The 20,380-nt window shown below is 30.5% G+C and overlaps 2 protein-coding genes across 4 annotated transcripts in view; one reads left to right on the top strand and one right to left on the bottom strand.

Annotated features, from left to right (window-relative positions):
* Window positions 1-772: 772 nt before the first annotated feature.
* On the bottom strand, window positions 773-2,014 carry LOC136076053 (uncharacterized). Its single transcript, XM_065789518.1, has one exon. The coding sequence runs from the start codon at window positions 2,012-2,014 to the stop codon at window positions 773-775; it is 1,242 nt and encodes a 413-aa protein (XP_065645590.1).
* Window positions 2,015-10,342: 8,328 nt separating this feature from the next.
* LOC100215466 (valine--tRNA ligase) overlaps window positions 10,343-20,380 on the top strand; it is a 59,931-nt gene continuing 49,893 nt past the window's right edge. Inside the window, exons 1-7 of one of the 3 annotated variants that reach the window (XM_065790802.1) lie at window positions 10,358-10,440; window positions 10,611-10,749; window positions 14,914-14,989; window positions 15,165-15,241; window positions 15,359-15,382; window positions 15,505-15,629; window positions 16,425-16,791. In XM_065790802.1, coding sequence (XP_065646874.1) covers window positions 10,624-10,749; window positions 14,914-14,989; window positions 15,165-15,241; window positions 15,359-15,382; window positions 15,505-15,629; window positions 16,425-16,791 — 795 coding nt within the window. In that variant the 5' untranslated portion in view covers window positions 10,358-10,440; window positions 10,611-10,623. Of the gene's footprint in view, window positions 10,750-14,913; window positions 14,990-15,164; window positions 15,242-15,358; window positions 15,383-15,504; window positions 15,630-16,424; window positions 16,792-20,380 lie in introns of all 3 variants that reach the window. The other 2 variants (XM_065790803.1, XM_065790801.1) reach the window with 2 other exon arrangements.

The raw sequence follows: 20,380 nt of genomic DNA, 5'->3' as shown, positions 1-20,380 counted from the left end.
GTTATAAACTTACCTTGTTATAATAAAGCCAGTTTACAAATGTTTTATAAACAACGATTTTTTCTATTGATTTTTTTGATAAAGCTATACAATTTAATAGTTAAAATAAATAAACTAATTGCGCATCACGTATTTTTTTTAAAGCTACTGTTAACAAAAGATATTCACAAAAATAAAAAAAACTCGCGCTTTTTTAAAAAAATAAATAAAATTATCATACATGGAACCGCAATTGATTTTTGTGGTTTTGAAAGATACTATTAAACTCAAACAAATGTTTTAATTAGTCAGTAGAGTATTGCGATTATGTTTTATAATATGATTATTGAAATAATAAACTTTCATTTTTGAGGTTTTGTCCACCACCTGGCTCACTGTGCATCGTCATAAATCACCGCAAAAACATATTTACAATTATTATTGGTAAAAACTATTAAAGCTATTAAATCTCTAACGTCATTAAATGTTCTAGAACTTTCCGGAATTACACTCCTCCTTGATCCTTACGGATCATCCAAATAGCAATCAAAGTATTTCGAAGGCATGCGCCGTTCCCGACCACTCCGTCGCAAAAGCATGTCGAATTCTTGGGGTCTATCTTCAGCTTCGACATTTTCCTCGTTCGTCTCTAATACATCTTTAACTTGCTCTCCTTGATTTTTAGCGTTCTCTAGACCAGTTTCAGTATTCATCTCTATTTCCACATCAGGGATAATGCAGGACTGAGTATTTGGACTATGGCAAGACTTCCGTATGAGCTTGATAATTGTCGTCACAACGCGTATTTTGAAGGTCCGCAATCAATTAGACTCAAAAACCTGTCAGTGCCATAATGCGTGATGTCCATGGCCAATCTCTCCCAGTTTCCTTCAACATCCAATTTCCCTTTTTCCCACCGTATTGGCGCTGGATCTATTGACTGACATGGTTCGCAACTTTTTATCACATTTCGAACATCGTTTTCAGTAGCAGTCGGAATTGCTTTACGAACAAAGTTTAACGTTCGATTCACTCCGAAATGTCCAGTTCTTTGGTGTATATCGAAAATAGATTCAGCCTTCGTAGCTACGATTCCCATACAACTATTCCGACACTCTGGCACAGTCAGTTTGTTGAGCCATCTGCTGCGAACTCTAGTTAATGCGTCAGCCAAATTATCTTTAGAAGGAATAAGTTTTACCTCATTGCTAACATTGTATTCTTCAATTAGCTGTTGCAACACGCTCAGTCTTCTTCGAATCAGCATTTCACCCGTCGCTTTTGATCTCAACCTTGATTTTCCTGTAAGGGCGTCAGAAACCCAGTGGAATACTGTCACGGAATCGGTAAAAACAGTCACTTTCTTCAGCTTCCACATCAGAGCCATATTCATTCCACGTATCACAGCGTCTAATTCTGCCATGTTTATATGAATATCAGACGTTTCTTTTTGCAGCCATGTTGCATCCTCCACAGTAGTTTCCCCAACTTGAATAAGAACAACCATCGCTAAAGAACTGGCATCAACCCACACTTTTCCCTCATCACCACACACAGCCCAATCACCACAAGCAGGCTCGCAACGTTCCACCTCAGCAAATACTTCTTTAAACACCCACTTAACGTTCTCATCACAAATTTCATCGTCCCAACCCTTCGTCAGACTGACAGCTTTCCTCTTCAAGAGACTACAAATCACTCGCAGCCAACCACACACGGGTAAATGTCCTACCAACTGTCCACAGATTGAAAACACAACTCTCCTGGTTAACTTTTGCGAGATAGCATCAACTCGATTCCCTCTGGACCACATCAGTTTGTTACCAACCTTGCGCACACACAATCCTAATACACGAACTCCATCATTACCAATCTGCTCACCTTCTTTACTTTCTAAACCATATTTTAAAAAATGCCTCTTGACATAATCAAGACTCACCACACTTTCGTCTACGAAAATGTCGTCAACATAAGCGGACGTTCCACTCTTCACTAATTCGTCTTGATCAATGACGGCACTCACAAAGGATTTCATGATCATTGGCGCAACGTTCAATCCGAAACCAAGTCGTGTCAAACAATACCTTTTATTTCGAAACACCACTGTTTGGAAGGGCCAAAGAGAGTTTTTAGTTGAAGATAAGCCTTGCGTAAATCAATATTTGCTGGTTTGTTACCCATTCTTCTCCATTCTCTAAGCTTTTCGACACACACATCTGCATCTCTCGTGTATGTCTCAATGAAATCGTTAGCTTCTCTCCAGTTCAGAACAGGTCGGATTTTGTGGTCTTTGTTTCTCTGAATGACAGCCATTAAAGGAATCTGCCCTTTGGGCGGCCCCAATTCATTTTCGTCATACTATAACAGCCACTTCCGATCAATCCAATCCTGTAGTTCGTTTTCATAGTCTGCTCTAGCGTGTTGTGGAATTCCGTACTGTGCCACTTTATTGCGCAATCGGTCGGGGCTTTCTCCATCTCTCCATTTCCATTTGACTCTCCATTCAACACCATTAAAAACTGCTTCGCGATCTTTCTTTTTTATTTCGATTTTCTTAACTTTGCCCTTGTTCAAAGCCGATGCTCCACAGTAACTCAATCCGAACTTCGCTTTTCCCAAAGGAGAAATGGATACTCCTTCTAGTAATTTAATGGAACTCATTCCGAGCATCATATCAACTCCAAACGGTTGGAAGTCCACTAAAATAACTTCATCACGTGCTTTAATGCCATCAACCTCAAGAATCACGACCGCTGATCCAGTGCACTGATGAACTTTTCCTTCAAACGTTACTACCTTTTGAGAGTTTGAGTACCTACATTGACTTTTCGGCAGGAATTTTTTATTCAAAATCGTCTTCGAACATCCTGTATCCACTAAAGCTGTTGCAACCATACCGTTAACTTTTAAACGAATAACAGATAATGCGCTCATTCCACCGTTGCTCAGGAGCGAGGTAGCGCAGATTCCTCGCTGCAATCGTTTCCCTGCAGCTTCCAGCATTTCGATGCAATGTGTCCTTCCTCACCACATTTAAAACATCTAACAGTCTTCGGTGACAAGTTCTTCGCAAGCAAACAATTCTTTGTAATGTGATTCAAACCTTTGCAGTCGTAACACACTAACGCGGTTTTTGTAGCATGGCGTCTAGATACAGCGCCAACAGCGTCACTGTCAATCACATTTGCACAGTTCAAAGCAGCTCTCACTCTGGGTAACATTATATCAATCGGGTCCATTACGGCTCGAAATCTTGATGATAAAACTTCTGGCAAACCCACAACAAACGCCAAACGCACAGACTCCTCTGATAATTTAGCAAGATAGGCTAATCGTCTTAAATCAGCCAAAAACACGTCGGCTTTTTCTCTGTCACATAATTTTCGTTTTGTAAACAGTTCATATGCAGTATAGGCATCTACAGAAAACGCCGCTAATAACACACGCTCGACTTCCACAACATCTTTTTTATCTTCCGCGGTTAAAGCATCGTACACTGCATAAGCAGCTTCTCTGAGAAGAATCGGAAAAAGTAGTTCAAGCTTTAAGTTCTGAATTTCAGCAATCACTTTCGTTCGTTGAATCCAAACAGCAGCATCCGAAGTGCCATCATACGTTTCAAACATATCAAATAATCTCATACTTGGTTCCATGCCCGGCTAGCTTGTAGTTTTTTCTCGTAATCAACAAATCAATAAACAGATAAATTAAATCAATAAACGATAATCTTTTCTCCTAACTAAAACTCTCCTATTTACAAATTTTTCCTCAATATATATACTCTATGCTTTTCCTAAAATATCCTTCAAAACACCGTCATAAATCAGCGCAAAAACATATTTACAATTATTATTGGTAAAAACTATCAAAGCTATTAAATCTCTAACGTCATTAAATGTTCTAGAACTTTCCGGAATTAACTCCGTTACTGAAATTTTGTCCTACAGCTGTAAAAACGCAATTCTTGTACAAGTAACATAAAAAACAGCACCATGGGTAGTAATACTTATCGTTAATATAAACTAGCATTTTATCGGATATTTTCAACTAAAATTTAAAATTTTGTGTGCACAATTGTTAATCAAAAATGTCCACTCCGTAGATGTCCTGTATCTAGGACTATATTGTTATACTCAATAATTTTTTTTCTTTAGTATTAAGGCTAATTAATTTTAATACATGTATTAATTTACACCTTATCCGGTTGTAGCTCTTGTCAAAAACTTGCTGTCCCCACATTTTTTGTCCACTCCGTTATTACATTCTAAAATAGTCACAGGTTTGTAGTTTTTACTTATTCACTAATTAAAATAATGAAAAAAAGTCCAGTTCTATGGAATTTATTAATATTTAAAGTTATATCGTGCTGCAAGCCTTATTTATATAAAAATGAGAGCCTAATTACTTTATTTTAAAAATGATAATCTTACTCGAAGTCTACTCCGTTACGCTTTTTTATTCCGTAAAATTACAAATTTTTAAACGGCGTGTTTTAGTACTCTTTAAATCTTTTGGACAATACAGCAATAAAAGATTTTAAAGATGTTTTCCAATAAGTAATAATGAGATATTATTGATTATGTATAATTATGTCTACTCCGTTACTGTCAACTCCGCGATTTCCTCTTAATGACGGAGTTGACAACAACATAACGGAGCTGACATCACGAAGATAAAAAAAAATCAAAAGCTTTAAACTTTAAGCCATTTTCTGCATTAAATAAACACGTCAACCATTAGGGACTTACTGCAGCGATAAAATATGATTACCTTGCAGCGTTAAATATCATTACCATATGTACGCTGCGTTCTTTTACTTTTAAGTTATTGTAAGAGTAATTTGTAAGTATTTTAGTATTAGGATTTCATTTAATGTTTTGTTTTTATTTAAATTTGACTCTAATACGTTTGGCTTTTAAAATAAATGTAAATCTTGAAATATATTGTAATAATAATAAATAAATAATAAATAAACTTTTGGTGTATTAACACTTATAGTTATTATACTATTTTTCCAAAAGAAATACAACTAGGCATATAATATGAAAACTTCAAAGAAATCTCGTACTGAAATTCAGAAAGCGTTTTGAGACAGGCAATTAGAAAAAAATATTTTGTGAAAAAGAACGCTAACGTTGGCATATGCGGTGTGAGCAGAAGAAGGTTAAAGTGATATCAGAATTATCAGAAAGAAAAAAACGAATTGTTCGTCGTTGTTGGCGCGTCCAGAAAGCAAAATTTAGAGCTGCAAAAAGAAAGATTGAAACATCGTTATCAGAGTAACCGGAACGCGAGTTGAGTAGGAATAACGAACGCAAACAAAGAGGTAGAGCAAAGGTTGCTTACCAAAAAACAAAGGCTTATAGAAAAATACAAACATTAACGGACGAGTTGGAAACGGCTAATTGTTTAGCCCAAAAATACAAAAAACGTTGGTTAAGGCTTAATAGTTTCCTGCCTGGTTCACCTACAACCACTGATAGATCATCTACTTCTTCTGTAGAAAACGGTTTTCTTACAAATGAAACAAGAAGGATGTCAAATTTATTAGCAGGTAATAAAACCCCAAACGCTTCTTTTTCATCAAAAAGTAAAAATCCAAACAGAGAATGCCATCGTGGTAATGCATCGCTTGATGCTAAAACACAGGATTTGATCAGAGAGTTTCTTACACGTGATGACAATTCTAGAATAAAAACTGGAAGGAAACAGACTGTAAACAAAAAATAAAGGTAAAAAACAAAAGCGGCTACTACTCAATTCATTAAAAAACCTTCATGAAAAATTTAGCGCGGAATATACGAGAAACAACATTTCATATACAACGTTTACTTGTTATCGCCCATTTTTTGTCCGCAAACCGTCGGCTAAAGATAGAGATACATGTCTGTACAAAAAACACGAGAACATACAACTACTTTGTGATAAACTTATTAACCTGCGTGTTTTGAAAGAAAAAAATATTGAAGAAGTAGTGAAACAAGTTTGTTGTAGTACTGATAGAAGAGAATGCATGTTCAGAGAATGTAACATTTGTTTTAAGTCTCAAGTTCAATTTCAAGCAAAAGGTTTGCTAAAAGATGAAAGTATTATAGTTTGGTTCCAGTGGGAAAAAGAAAAACAGGAATACGAAAAGATGGGAGAAAAGAAAACAACAAATGTTATCAGGAAAAGTGTGAAGCGTGGAACCTTAAAGATCTTAAATTAAAATTCTGTGAATCAATTCGAAACGAGCGATGCAAGCATGTTTTTATAATAAGACACCAGTTCAGACAAACAATTAAAAGAAACAGTAAATGTGAACGAAGCTGTTATACATATAGATTTTTCTGAGAACTATGTGTGCAAGAATTTTGCTGCAATTCAATCTTCACATTTTGGAGCAAGTAACAAACAAGCTACATTGCATACAGGAGTAATTTATAAAATGGATGGACATCAGTCATTTACAACTATATCCGACTCTTTGAGACACGATCCTCCTTCTATATGGGCACATCTGGAACCCGTGCTAATTGAACTCACGATAGATAACCTACAAATTACAGATCTTCATTTTTTTTCTGATGGACCAACCACACAATATAGGAATAAGTAAAACTTCTTCTTATTCTCTACATTGATATACGAATTAAAATTTAGTTTAGCTAGTTGGAATTTTTTTAAAGTGGGCATGGCAAAGGAGCACCAGATGCGATAGGAGGATCTGTGAAACGTCAGGCAGATCAATTGCTTAATATGGGTTGTGACCTTCCAGATGCAGAAAGTTTATATAATTTTCTTAACAATGGACATTCATTAATAAAGTTTTACTATATTGAGGGATAAAAAATTACTTCTTTTGACTCAAAATGTTCCAAAACATTAAAGGCTATTACAGGCACTATGAAATTGCATCAGCTGCACACAGACAAAAAAATTAATGTTTTGCATCGAGATTTAAGTTGCTTCTGTAAGAGGGCTACAGTTTGCACATGCTACAATTTAAAGCGATATATGTTTTCCAAAAACACTAGCACGGTAAAAAGATATTTGTATATTTTATTATTTTGCTAATTTATTTGTTTCTACAATAATTAAATTTATTTTAAGTACTTCCGTGAATTTCTTTTTAATTATAGCAGAACTTTAACAGTGATGAAAGCATTACTTCGGCCAATGCAATGGATATCAATGATTACCAATTTCAACATTTAAGCAACAATATCATTGATCTGGTTAATTTCGATGAAAATTTGAATATCTTGTTGATTGAAGCAAGTGATGTTGTAAGCTACCACGACTTTCTTCACATTAATGATGTATGGTAATGATCCAGTAACGGAGCGGACAGTATTTGTGCAATTGAAATCCGAAAAAGATTTTTGTCGAATTAATTTCTTTTTTTAAAGACGCTTTACCTTTTTTAAAAAGACAATGTACTGAATTTATTTGTATACTAAGATTTTTCCTTTAATTTAAAATGTAACTTACACTGTTTTGCTTTTAAATAATAAATAATTAGCAAATGTCAGTAACGAAGCAGACATTGTCACATAAATTAATTTTTTATGTCATTAAATTTAGCTAATATACTTAACACGTAGGCTGTAGTTATAGTACCCAGTATATTTCATTACAAAAATAGAATTTGTTACAAAAATAATAATAATTCACTGATGTAGTTACATTTATGTTACGGTAACGGAGTGGAAAAAATTATTGGGCCTTATTACTTGATGATATCCAAAAACATTTAAAAAGCAGATTCGTGCAAAACCAAATCTATTTTGTACATCCCTAATGATGAAATTTAACATTTAAAATTGGACTATCTATAAAATTTTAACTTGTTAAAATTTTATAGATAGTCCAAACTTTATTTTCATACAACATTAGTTGCGACAAAACCATCGCAATACGAAACTGACTCATAATTTTATTTGAAGATAAGTTTATGATCCGCGCAACACGTCCTAATGTGCCCCGTGAAAATCGTCCAATGCTGCCTCAACTCTGATCTCAAGAAACATTCAACAATTTTTTTGTGAAGAACTTATTTTTTATCGTTGAATTTTTTATTAACATCGCAGAACATATCCCTTTCACTAAAAATGCAAAAAATAATTACTTGGGTGAAGTAAATTTCTTTGTAAGTCCTTACACTTAAGAATTAAAATAATTAGAAATAATATCAAAAACCACAAAACGTTTGTAGAAAAGCTACCTGACTGCCTTTTTGAAAGAAATCCTATCACGCTTACGTGTGAAAGTATTTTCAGTTGACTAATATATTTAACTTTGTTGAAGAATTAATATTTTTTAGATTATTCGCATTGTCTAAACTACCCATGTCCTAAACTGCCAACTCTCCGTATAAAATATTTATATTATAAACAACTATTATATTGATATATCGTTACTTTCATGCAATGTAAAAAAAAAAAAAATTTTTGTTTAATTTTTTACGGGTAGATCATTTCCTACGGAGGGTGGGGGATATTTTTTTGAAGGGATTGTTTCAGTCGGATTTTTTCCCGGAGAATGTTTTCCTGCCACCAAAAGCATGGAAACTAAATTTAATTCAATTATCGATTTTCAAATTTTTTTATGAAAATAACAATCTTGATCAAAAATAAAAAAAAAATATATATATTTTACATTAGGCAGTCATACGTCACACTGTCCTTCAAAAAAGGAAGTCGTCTCGATGCCCATATTTACAAACCAGCGTCAATCACGTCAGTTCTATTCAAAGTAATAGAAAAGATTATCAGGGAATATATAACTAAATACCTCGAAAAAAAGAGCTGTATCTCACATTACCAACATGGATTTATGTCCAAAAAAAGGATGGACGTCTTACTTATTGGAAAGTGTCGACTACATTACCACAGCGTTAGGTAAAAGAAATTCAATCAACATTGCATTCTTGGACTTTGCGAAAGCGTTTTATAAAGTTTCTCACAGTAGACTACTTCATAAATTGAAAGCATATGGGATCAATGGCAATGTTCTTAAATGGATTAAGTCATTTTTGATTTGTAGAAAACAACGAACTTTTTAGGTGAACACTCTAGCGAATGGACCAAAATTCTAAGCGGAGTTCCACAAAGGTCTGTATTTAGTTCAACATTATTTATCATCTATATAACTGATAAGATAAAACTAATTCATAAAGTTGTTAAACTTTTACATGAAATAAGACCTGAGTTTCACGATGCTAATTGTCTGATTCTTCAGAACAATTTAAACATCACAGAATGATCAAAGGAGTGACTAATGGAATTAAATGTTGCAAAATGTAAAACTATGGATCTTGGTTATGGAAATAGTAAGCATGAATATGTAATGAATGATAGAAATATAACATTAACTCTTGAGGCAAGGGAGATTGAGAGAGACCTAGGTATCTTTATATCTAACAATCTAAAATGGAATCAACACTTACAGTTTGCAACACGTATGTGTTGATTCCATTTTTTTAACACGTATAAAGCAAATATGATACTTGGCCAATTAAAAAAGACATTTAGATCAAGATGAAGCTTTGAAGTAATCTATACATTATATATGTTAGGCCGCATCTGGAATTCGCTGTTCTGGTATGTTGCCCTTACTTAAAAGATAACATCAAAGGAGTTTTTCAATTTCGTTACCTAAAAAAAAATAGCAACAAAAGTCCCTCATGATTTAATAGGATTAACTTTTGATAAAAGGTGTCGGCTTCTCAATTTCACTACTTTGGAAACTCACCTGCGACGTGGTAACTAGATCCGACAGTTCAAACTTGAAAACGGTTTTGAGATCATCAATTGGCATAATCCTCCAATTCTCAGATCACCATCCAACGTCCTAAAATCGTATTGTTAATGATTGGAATAACTTGCCAATAGCATGCAGATGCCGTCAGTTAACGTTTTTAAGAACAGAATTGACAAATATATTTTTCTTCTACAGCTTGCAAATAGTACATCTTTAACTGGAGATGAGCTGCATTAATTAATTCGTTTTTTAGCAGCTAGAAATATTAACTTTTTAGATATTATTTGCTATAAACGTAAACTTTAATTAAATGAATTTTTTTCTTTTTTTCTCAGTTTTGATATCAAATTTCTTGCTATGAAATAACAAATGCTTCTTTTACTTAAAGTTTATATTTTACAAATCATAAATTTGTGGATATGTATTGGTTTCGTTTTTTTTTTTTAATTATTTGTCATGTAATCTAAAAAGTTTTCCAAATAAACTTACTAAATTTTACAAACAAAAAATCCAAGGAATAATGCTATCCACAAAAACAAAAACGATTGAATTGATTAATTTTTAAAGTTTGACTATTAACGTTTTATAATATAATATTAAAAAAAAAAATTGTTTCCGTGTTTTGAATTAAACTATAATATATTGTTCAAAACTACTTAATGACACGCGTCAATGGTGAATTGTGTGCTAAACATTAAATACATCTTTTCTGAAAAGGTTTCGTTTTCTTTCTTTTCATTTACAAAAAGTATTTCTCGATTGCATTGTGTTAACAAATACTCTCAAAGCAGTTTGTTCAAGGGGTTAATCAAAATATATGGTGATATTACTTTTCGTAACTTAAATAGAACTAGTACTATAAAACCTCAGTCTTTAGTGCTATTTAGACACAAAAGCCAAATGGATGGAACTAAAGATGAAGATTCTACTAAAACTGCTGCTCAACTAAAAAAGGATGCTAAAAAACTTGCTAAATTGGAGAAGTTTGCAAAAAAACAAGAATCAAAGCCAAAATCTAAAGTTGAGGTAGATATATTATACTTATTAACAATAATATCATAAACATTTCGTAAAAAATCTTTGTCGATTCTTTTGACATAACTGACTTACTCAAAAAATTACATATAACTTATGTGTAAATAAATGTATAATTAGTTTTATATGTATCAAGGGATAAAGTATCTGTATCAAGGGCATATTGCTATATGGAGATAAAGTTCTAAAACGCAGATGATTTTTAATTGAACTCTTGTCGTGATTTTTCATTTTCAAGAGCAAGCCATTTAATAAATCTTTAGGGTCATTCTATAAAGAGCTTTATGAAATACAATAGAATGAATAATTTTTCAGTTAAAAGTATGCATTTTTTTCTCAGTCCAGCATCATTAACAGTTTTCCTGGATTAAGGTATGTTGTTATCCTGTTTTTGCTAAAAAGAAACTGTGGCTTGCCTTATCTTTTTCCAAATTGATTCAATGGCCCCTGCAGATTGTTCACAGGTTTGAGTGTAAGCAAAGCATCTGCCAAAACTTGTCTTTCTAGAAAAGATTTTTTGTGCAAGATCATTTCAGCAGTAAGATACCAAAGATGTTAATTTAATGCTTGAATTACCGACTGATATCCTTATTTACAGCCTCATATTGCAGTAATCCCTTTTAAAGCTGTAGTTCATTGCAAGGTTCAGAACTTGTAGAAATACATGCACTTGTTGTATGTGAGCCACCACACTGTATTAATTTGAGTGACAGGAGTTGAGCAATGTCAACTCAGTTGTTAATTGTGAGTAGAGCAATGCCAATTCACGGTAGTCATCTCATAGAAATTTCACTTGTTCCAACGAATGACCAATAACTTCATCCCTTATTGTTGCATACAATTGTGGATTTGAATTATAGTCATTTGAGCAGTATGGAAGTATTCGAGTTGAGTTGTGATTTAAGTGACTTCAATCTTCAGGTTAGTATACACATAGGAGAGCAGAATTTCACCAATGTGGTGGTGATATCCAGACCAAAGAACAGCATACTGAATTTTATCTTTTATGGCAAGGCAAGCTGCAGAAATCAGAAACTTTTATGCGTCTCTTCTGTGTAACTTGGGACTTGTAGAAGCTTTAGCTGCTTTGAATCACCAACAATTCATGGATTCTTCCGTGATATGCTGATTTATGACAGTCTGAATCAGTTTTTTATCCCAGTACAAAGTGTCAGTGGTTCCCAGTTGTTGTGAATCTCTCATGCTAACTCTTCTATTAGCTTGTGTCAGGAACAATCCTTGGTTGCATAAGATGAAGCAACTATAAATACATCACCATGATTCTTATTAGACCCTATGTAAATGCAGCCTGCTGTGTTGGCATCATTTTCAATCTTGTTGAAATAGATGGTGTTTGTACGTCTAGATGTTTTGAAACATCTAGACGTACAAACACCACAGTTCCTGTTCGTTTTCCTAACTTTGTGTTTAGAGGCATCATCTTTTTGATATGTCAGCTCTTCAATACTTATCATGTCATCTTCAGATGCAGAATTGTCAGATTCTTCAGTGGTATCATTTCTGCTTTCAACGATCACAGTTTCAGATGGCAAAGTCATGGATAATTTTGCAATACCTCTGCATGCATGTTTCTGACGTTTCAATTCTGCCGCATCTTAAGTGTTGCATCCAATGGTGGATCCTCAGCATTTTTTATAAGACATTCCACATTTGGTGGCCACAGTTGGAAAGTTGATACCAACACCGACTGCATTTTTTCCAGTTTATGCTGAGTGATTGGGATGTCACTAGAATTTTTTCCAATTGAATGAAGTTTGTTGTTCTCTACAATCTTCACAATCTTCTTGCATGCTCTGCACTTTGTCAACATTGGAATGTTGGCTTTTTCATAAAAAGTTATAATTTGTTGCAGTACTACCTTTACCATTGTAAATCAAAATGATGCATCAAGAGACCCAGGTTGCTGACTGTGCAATGCCACATTGCAGTAGTCATCATACATCTCAAAACTTGTAAGCAAGTTAAATGTCTGCAACCAGTGGTTGTTGCATCATCAAAGCAGATTGCTGAATCATTGCATAGCCTAACTACTCACAGACTGCTGAGGTGCTCGGCAGCCTAGTGAGTCTGTGGTCACTGTTTCGAGTGTGATACATGAGTATTTAATGGACATGACATTATTAAAATAATATCAGTCGTTTTTTCCTTTGGCAAAGGTGCCAGTAGTCCAGGTAAAGTACAAGTTGTTAAATCACAGGATACATTCATTTTAAGACTTTCAGTCGGTCACATTGAATCTGAAAAGATAAAAAAGGATAAATTTCAATTAAAATGAAGAAAAACATTACCTAGTTTATGTCAAAAAAACAAACAAACATTTATTTAGCACTTAATCATGTTTTTTAAACTATTAAAGTCTAAGTAAGGTCAATTGTACTTTACAACACTATACGGAAGTTTATTTTCCCTAAATAAGTAAAAACTGTTGGAGCCCATATACACATACTCTATTGTAAAAGCTATGATTATCAAATATGGTAAAATAATGGCTTTTAACAACTCTTTGTGTTTAAAGTTCCCAAAGTTCTTATGTGAGTGTTTTTATGTATGTATGTATATATGTATGTATGTATGTATGTATGTATGTATGTATGTATGTATGTATGTATGTATGTATGTATGTATGTATGTATGTATGTATGTATGTATGTATGTATGTATGTTAGTTATGCACTGATAACACATTTTAGGCCGATACCGATGCCATTACCGATGAATTAACTTATTATTAAAATTTTGAAAATATAAAACCATACAACTTTAAATCATGTAATCTTTTTCATGGAATCAGTACTACTAAACAAATACTTGGATCCAAATCAGAGCCAAGCCATTATTTTAAGAGATATTAGAAAAACTCAGTTAAAAAAATATAAATTTTTTGTTTTTTTTACTGTGAAAAGAAAACTTTCAAAAAAAAATAAATACAATTTTAGAGGAACATTTTTTATTTCCATTTTAGAAAGAAAATGGTACTATCAAAAGCAGTTAACAAAGAATTCTTTATTAATTTATTAGTAATTTAGAAAAATAATTTAGATATCTAAACAACAATCATATGTTGTTCAGATATCTAAATTATTCTTAGATAATTAAATTGTTTTTAGAATAATTTTACTTCGTGATGTTCGATCCTTACCACGTCTCTGGTATCATGCTTAACTTGTTTCTCCGCTCAGTGGCCTTGTTTATCAAGGTTTGTGTTTCAGAGTTATAAAGTTGAGAGAGGATTGTAGCCACAACTAAAGTAGCTTCCTTAATGAATGGCCTTCATGGCCTTGGGGAGTTAAATTGAAATAAAAAAAAAAAAAAAAAAATATAGAAATATAGTAGGCTATACTTGAACACATATAGATAACAATGCTTAAATAGGTTACTTTTAAGTGTAGCAATAGAATTACACAAAGTAAATTTATTCTAAAAATAACATTATGGTAATTAAAATACAAGTACATTCAGCTGTTAAATTAAAACTTTTAAACACCATTTTGTGAATAAACAATATTGCATGTAAGCTAAGTCAAAATAAACAATTTCTCAAAAAATTTTTAAGTAATGCATAAATTTTAGTTTATTTATTGTTTAATTATTATCATAAAGCAGGATAAAAATATTAAAGTGCCATCGGTTGGAAAATCGGTAAATTAATAAAAAAATGCTGATGCAGATACTGATTTTTATGTGTGTATGTATGTATGTATGTATATTATGTATTTAGCTAAGCAACTGCAGCAATTATTATTTTTTCTTTCCCGAAAAACGTGTATGGAATTAGGCCACAAAAAACATCACTAAAGCCATGTTTTTAATGTTTTAGTAAAAAACCCTTTTTAGCAAAATGATAGACTACCTTTTTTCTAATATTATGTGGCCAGAATCATCTATAAGCTACAGTGTGTCTATATATATATATATATATATATATATATATATATATATATATATATATATATATATATATATATATATATATATATATATATATATATATATATATATATATATGTATATGTATATATATATATATATATATATATATATATATATATATATATATATATATATATATATGTATATGTATATATATATATATATGTATAATGAATGTTATTCCAATTTAAATGAAAAATTTAGGAAAAATTGAAACCTAAAAAAGAAGTAAAAAAGTTGTTTACTTATGATATTTCAACTGCAGAAGGAGAGAAAAAAAGTAGGTTTTTTAATGTTCTTTATATTTATTTTGGATTTTATATGTTAAAAACTAAAGTTTGATGTCCTACATGGTCCTACATATACATATACATGGTCTTACAATGATGTTCTACATTCACAACAATATTCTGTAAGGTTTTATAAACCAAAACTTGAACAATTTAATCTCTTAGATACAAATGAAGTGTTTCCTGATGCATACAGTCCATTGTACGTAGAGAGTTGTTGGTATTCTTGGTGGGAGAAAAAGGTTATTTACATATTTATATTTTTTATTTTAATAACATGAAGTTAATGATTATTTTTTTAATTGAAAATTATTTTTTGTTAAGAATTTTTAAACTATTGTACAATTACTTATTTTTAGGGTTTTTTCAAGCCTGAATATAATGTAAGTATAATTGATAATAATTAAATAAAAACTTTTTTTTTCACTTTTTTCTTTCTTCAAAATTTATGGGTTTAAGTAAACTTTTTTGAAATTAAAATTTGAATAAATTTGAATTCCTTTAGAAATCTGCTCATCAAGAAAATGACAAAGGAAGGTTTGTTATTGTGATTCCACCACCAAATGTAACTGGTAATCTTCACCTTGGTCATGGGCTCACAAACTCTATTGAAGATTGTATTACAAGATGGTATGTGTTATTTTTTGATAAATGTATTATATGCCATGGTTAGTTAAAAAATTTTAAAACACTTTTAAAATTGATTGTTTGTTATTTTATGTTACTTTTTTACAAATTAATAATTTACTTTATCTAAAGCATTTTTGTAAATCTTTGCTTGCATGTTATGAGACACTATATCCACATCAGCTTCATTTTGTTCAGTATTTTATTGGTAAAGAGTGAGAAATAGAGATAAGATAGCTAAGGTTGTTTAGTAAAGTTAAAGAGTTAGATGCATAATCAAAGCAGCTAAGGTTATGTTGTATCTAAAGATATTATCTAATTCCTTAGAGTCAGAGGTAAAGTAATTATGATACAGAGGTAAGTTTAGCGGTAATGCAGCGATAGTGTGGTAGCTCAGAAGTAAAGAGGTTTTAGAGATATGTTAGCTTCTTGCACAAATTATTCAAAGTATCAGTGATGTTCAAGTATTTTGTGATGTATACTTTTATGGTTTGATTAAAATACAAGTGTTTTAGCTTTGAACACACCAAGTTTAGCTTTTGTTCCAAAAATTATTTTTACTTATGAAAGAAAAAAAGGTTAAAAACAAAAGTTAAAAAAAAAGAAAAATTGCATTTAAAAATTGTTATTTGAAGTTCAAGATGGTTAAATTTTTTGCTTTTTTGAAAAAAATATGAATTCGTGTATAACTCATAAATAATAATAAATAAATTGCTTATTTTTGAGTAAATTACTAAATTATGTATTTTATTATCTTTACTTGACACTGATGTGATATAATATTGCTACTAATTATAGGCATAGAATGAATGGTCGATCAGCGTTATGGGTTCCAGGCTGTGATCATGCAGGAATAGCAACACAAGTAGTTGTAGAGCGCAAATTAAAGAAAGATCTAAATATAAGCAGACATGATTTAGGACGAGATAAGTTCATAGAAAAAGTCTGGGAATGGAAAAATACTAAAGGAGATCGTATATACCATCAGATGCGTAAGATGGGTATCTCAGTAGATTGGGATAGAGTAAGTTTTACAATGGATGAAAAGTTATCAACAGCTGTCAAGGAGGCTTTTGTTCGGTTGCATGACAAAAAGTTAATTTACAGATCCAATCGATTAGTGAACTGGTCATGTGCTCTAAATTCAGCAATATCTGATATTGAAGTTAGTTTTTATTTCTTCATTTTATTATTTTAGAATTTTTTTAATTATTAATTATAGTAAAAATAATAATTAAAAAAAAATATTTAAATTTCATAAAAGTAGTTTCTATTAACTAACTACTTAGTCAATCTAAAAGAAAAAATTATGAACAAATTCCTTTAAAGTTAATTACTTAATTTATTTCTAAAAGAAAAAATTATGAACAAATTCCTTTAAAGTTAATTACTTAATTTATTTCTAAAAGAAAAAATTATGAACAAATTCCTTTAAAGTTAATTACTTAATTTATTTCTAAAAGAAAAAATTATGATCAAATTCCTTTATAGTTAATTATTTAATTTATTTCTAAAAGAAAAAATTATGAACAAATTCCTTTAAAGTTAATTACTTAATTTATTTCTAAAATAAAAAGTTATGAACAAATTCCTTTAAAGTTAATTACTTAATTTATTTCTAAAAGAAAAAATTATGAACAAATTCCTTTAAAGTTAATTACTTAATTTATTTCTAAAAGAAAAAATTATGAACAAATTCCTTTAAAGTTAATTACTTAATTTATTTCTAAAAGAAAAAATTATGAACAAATTCCTTTAAAGTTAATTACTTAATCATGTCAAAAAATAATGTCAATCAACATGCTAACTTTATATCAAAAAACTATTCAACATGTCGAACTTATGTAAATAGAAAATCTACAATAATTTCTACTTTAATTTTTGTAATCAATAAATTAAATGAACTTATTTCTGATTCTTAATTATGCATGTTAAATATATTTTTGAAAGGTATTTTTTATTACGGTTGTAAGTGAATTTCATTTATTATAGGCCATTGTTTTAACAAGTTACCACATAAAACATTGTTTTAACAAAAGAAAAGTCTGATATAAAACCTTCATTTTAGTTTTGAATTAGGAAAGGAGTAGCAGGTAAACCTTGGATGTTAATCTTTCTTGTGGTACTAGAACGTGTCACACTAACTACCTGTTTTTATCTAATTTTAGAAACTTAAAATTCTTCACAAAAATGAGTTCATTTTTTTGAAGAATTTTATGAGGAATTTGAATCTGCAAAAACAAATTAGATCTGAAAATAATTTGCTTAGAAGATTTGCTTTTTTATAAATAAAAAATTGATTAAAATATTTCTAATTTAAGAGAAAAAACTTAAATTAAATAAAAAGGCAGCATATAAACTTTTTAAATATATCATAATTTAATTATACATTAGCGATATTTTGCCTACCTATTGTGATCAGTGTCGTCAGGTATAATGAAAAAATCTTTAAAAATTACATAAAACAAAGTGTTAAAAAAGAAGACATTGAAAGGTTTAAAATTTAAAATTTAATCGAAAATGGTCCCCATGTTCACAATTGTTTTCATCATCTCTGTTGAAATGATAGCGACAACATGTTAGAGTTTCATCCATTCATTATATATGTAATACAAACAATTAAAAAATGTTTTTTGTAAAAAACAATTATAAATTGTTTTTTTTTGGTTTTTAAGTTCAACAGTATATTTTATAGAAGGATTTTGGTCATTAAAAGTGTTAATTGAGATTGAAGATATATATTTAATAGGTCAATTAATTTTTTACTTAAATATGTTTCTTTTGCTTTGTTATGAGCATAAACTGGTAATTTTTTTCATGTATTCATTCTTTATATTTTTAGCTTTTTTGGTATGTAATGGACTTCTTATTTTAAATGGTTGAATTATGTTGTTTGATATGCATTTTTGAAGAAGGAGGATTTGATTTGTTGAATTCAATTAAAAGGCAGCGTATAAACTTTTAAAAATATATTATGATTTAATTATAAATTAGCAATATTTCGCTTACCTATTGTGATTTTTTATTATATTTGACCTCAGCATTATCTGACCACAGCATTATCTGACCACAGGGTTGTCTGACCACAGCATCATCTGACCACAGCATTATCTGACCACAGCATCGTCAGATAATAAAAATGTATATAAATGTAATAAAAAAATCTTCAAAACTTTATATAAACCATATAAAATTATAAAAAGTAATGGTGATGTCAGTTAGAATAATTTGGGATAAATGGTCCAAAATTATTGTTTTCACATTGTCCGTGTCATTTTGGTTGAAAAAACCCTCCCACTTTCCAGTTTAAGTTGAAATTTTGCTTTATTGATTTTAATTGTTTCCCTTATTTTTCTACTCAGATATTCTGAAATAACTGCAAATGTATCCCTGCATGTTTTTAAATGTTCAGTGGCTCCTGAACTTTTGCATCCCTGAGTAAAATATATATATCATCAAATTATTTTATATTAGGAACATTTCATTTCGACTACTTGTTAAAATGCGAAGTAACTTTGTGAAAGTCATCGCTAGTGATTTTGGATTGCTGTGAGGACTTTCCGTGTAAAACCTTAAAATTATAGGTGTATTCTTCTGTAGAAGAATAAAAATGTATATAAATGAAAATATAAAAGAATATAAAAGAATACGCTAATAACTTCTGTCTTGATAAAAAAGTACTTTTTGTATTTTTATCAAAAATTGTTGTTGATCTCCAAGGCAATGATCTACTTGTATCCCTTAATAAAGTTATCACATTCTTCAACTATATAACCCGCTTTGTCTCAGTTAAATCTGTTGCTGGTTCCAACTGTATTCTATACTTTCAATTTTTCTTACAATAGGACCCATTTTTTTAAAATATTCCTAAATTACCTGTTTCTTAATTTTTCAAATGATTTGAATATTCAAAAATGTTACCTCGCAAAACTGTGGGAATGATTGATTGCTACGAGTGCCACACTGATGCTCTTATTCAATACGGGTTATTGTAAGTTTCAGACTGACTGTTTCTATACTTATTCTTAATATGGTTATATGGTTTACTTCAATATTTTCAGTAAATAGTATAAAAGTTATTCATTTAAATAGCAAGGTTTTGGGTTAAAGTTTAACACACAGATGACAATTGCATAACATTTCTCCCAGTGGTTTTTAAAATTTATAGTTATATATATTCTAAAAACAAAAGTTTACAAAAGTTACATACTATTTATAAATAAACGTATATTCTATAATTATACTATTTATAATAAGAATAATTCTTATTAAAACACAGCTTGTAGCCACATCTTCTCTTGATATCAGCAACAGCAAATAAAATCACATAAACAAAGACAGGGGATAATTAGTGAACAAAATGTAACTTGAATAACTTTGCAACTCAATGCTAGCACTTTCAAAAGATTATATACTGTTAACTTCAATTAAGATGAATTCAAGAACATTCCTGAGTAATGGCAACTTTGTATGATAAAATTTGTCAACTACTAGGAGATTTACTTGAGGAGATTTTATTTATTTATTGTTTATTTTAATTTTAAACTAGTTGTTACTACTTGTTGCAATTTTTTCTTTTTAATTGGTATCTAAATTTAGTTCACAAAAATAAAGTAAAGTATTCTCTAGCGAAGTAAAACTTTTACAGATAAAATTTATTTTTGTTTTAACTAGTATTCATTTTAATTCAAATTCATCCGATCAAAATTTAAATTGCATAAATTTTAACACGATATTACAAAAATTGACTCACA

This window comes from Hydra vulgaris, chromosome 02 (genome assembly GCF_038396675.1).
Source record: "Hydra vulgaris chromosome 02, alternate assembly HydraT2T_AEP".
NCBI classification, from domain to species: Eukaryota; Metazoa; Cnidaria; class Hydrozoa; order Anthoathecata; family Hydridae; genus Hydra; species Hydra vulgaris.
The sequence above is the reverse complement of the archived record's forward strand: the minus strand, read 5'-3'. Positions and strand labels throughout refer to the sequence as shown.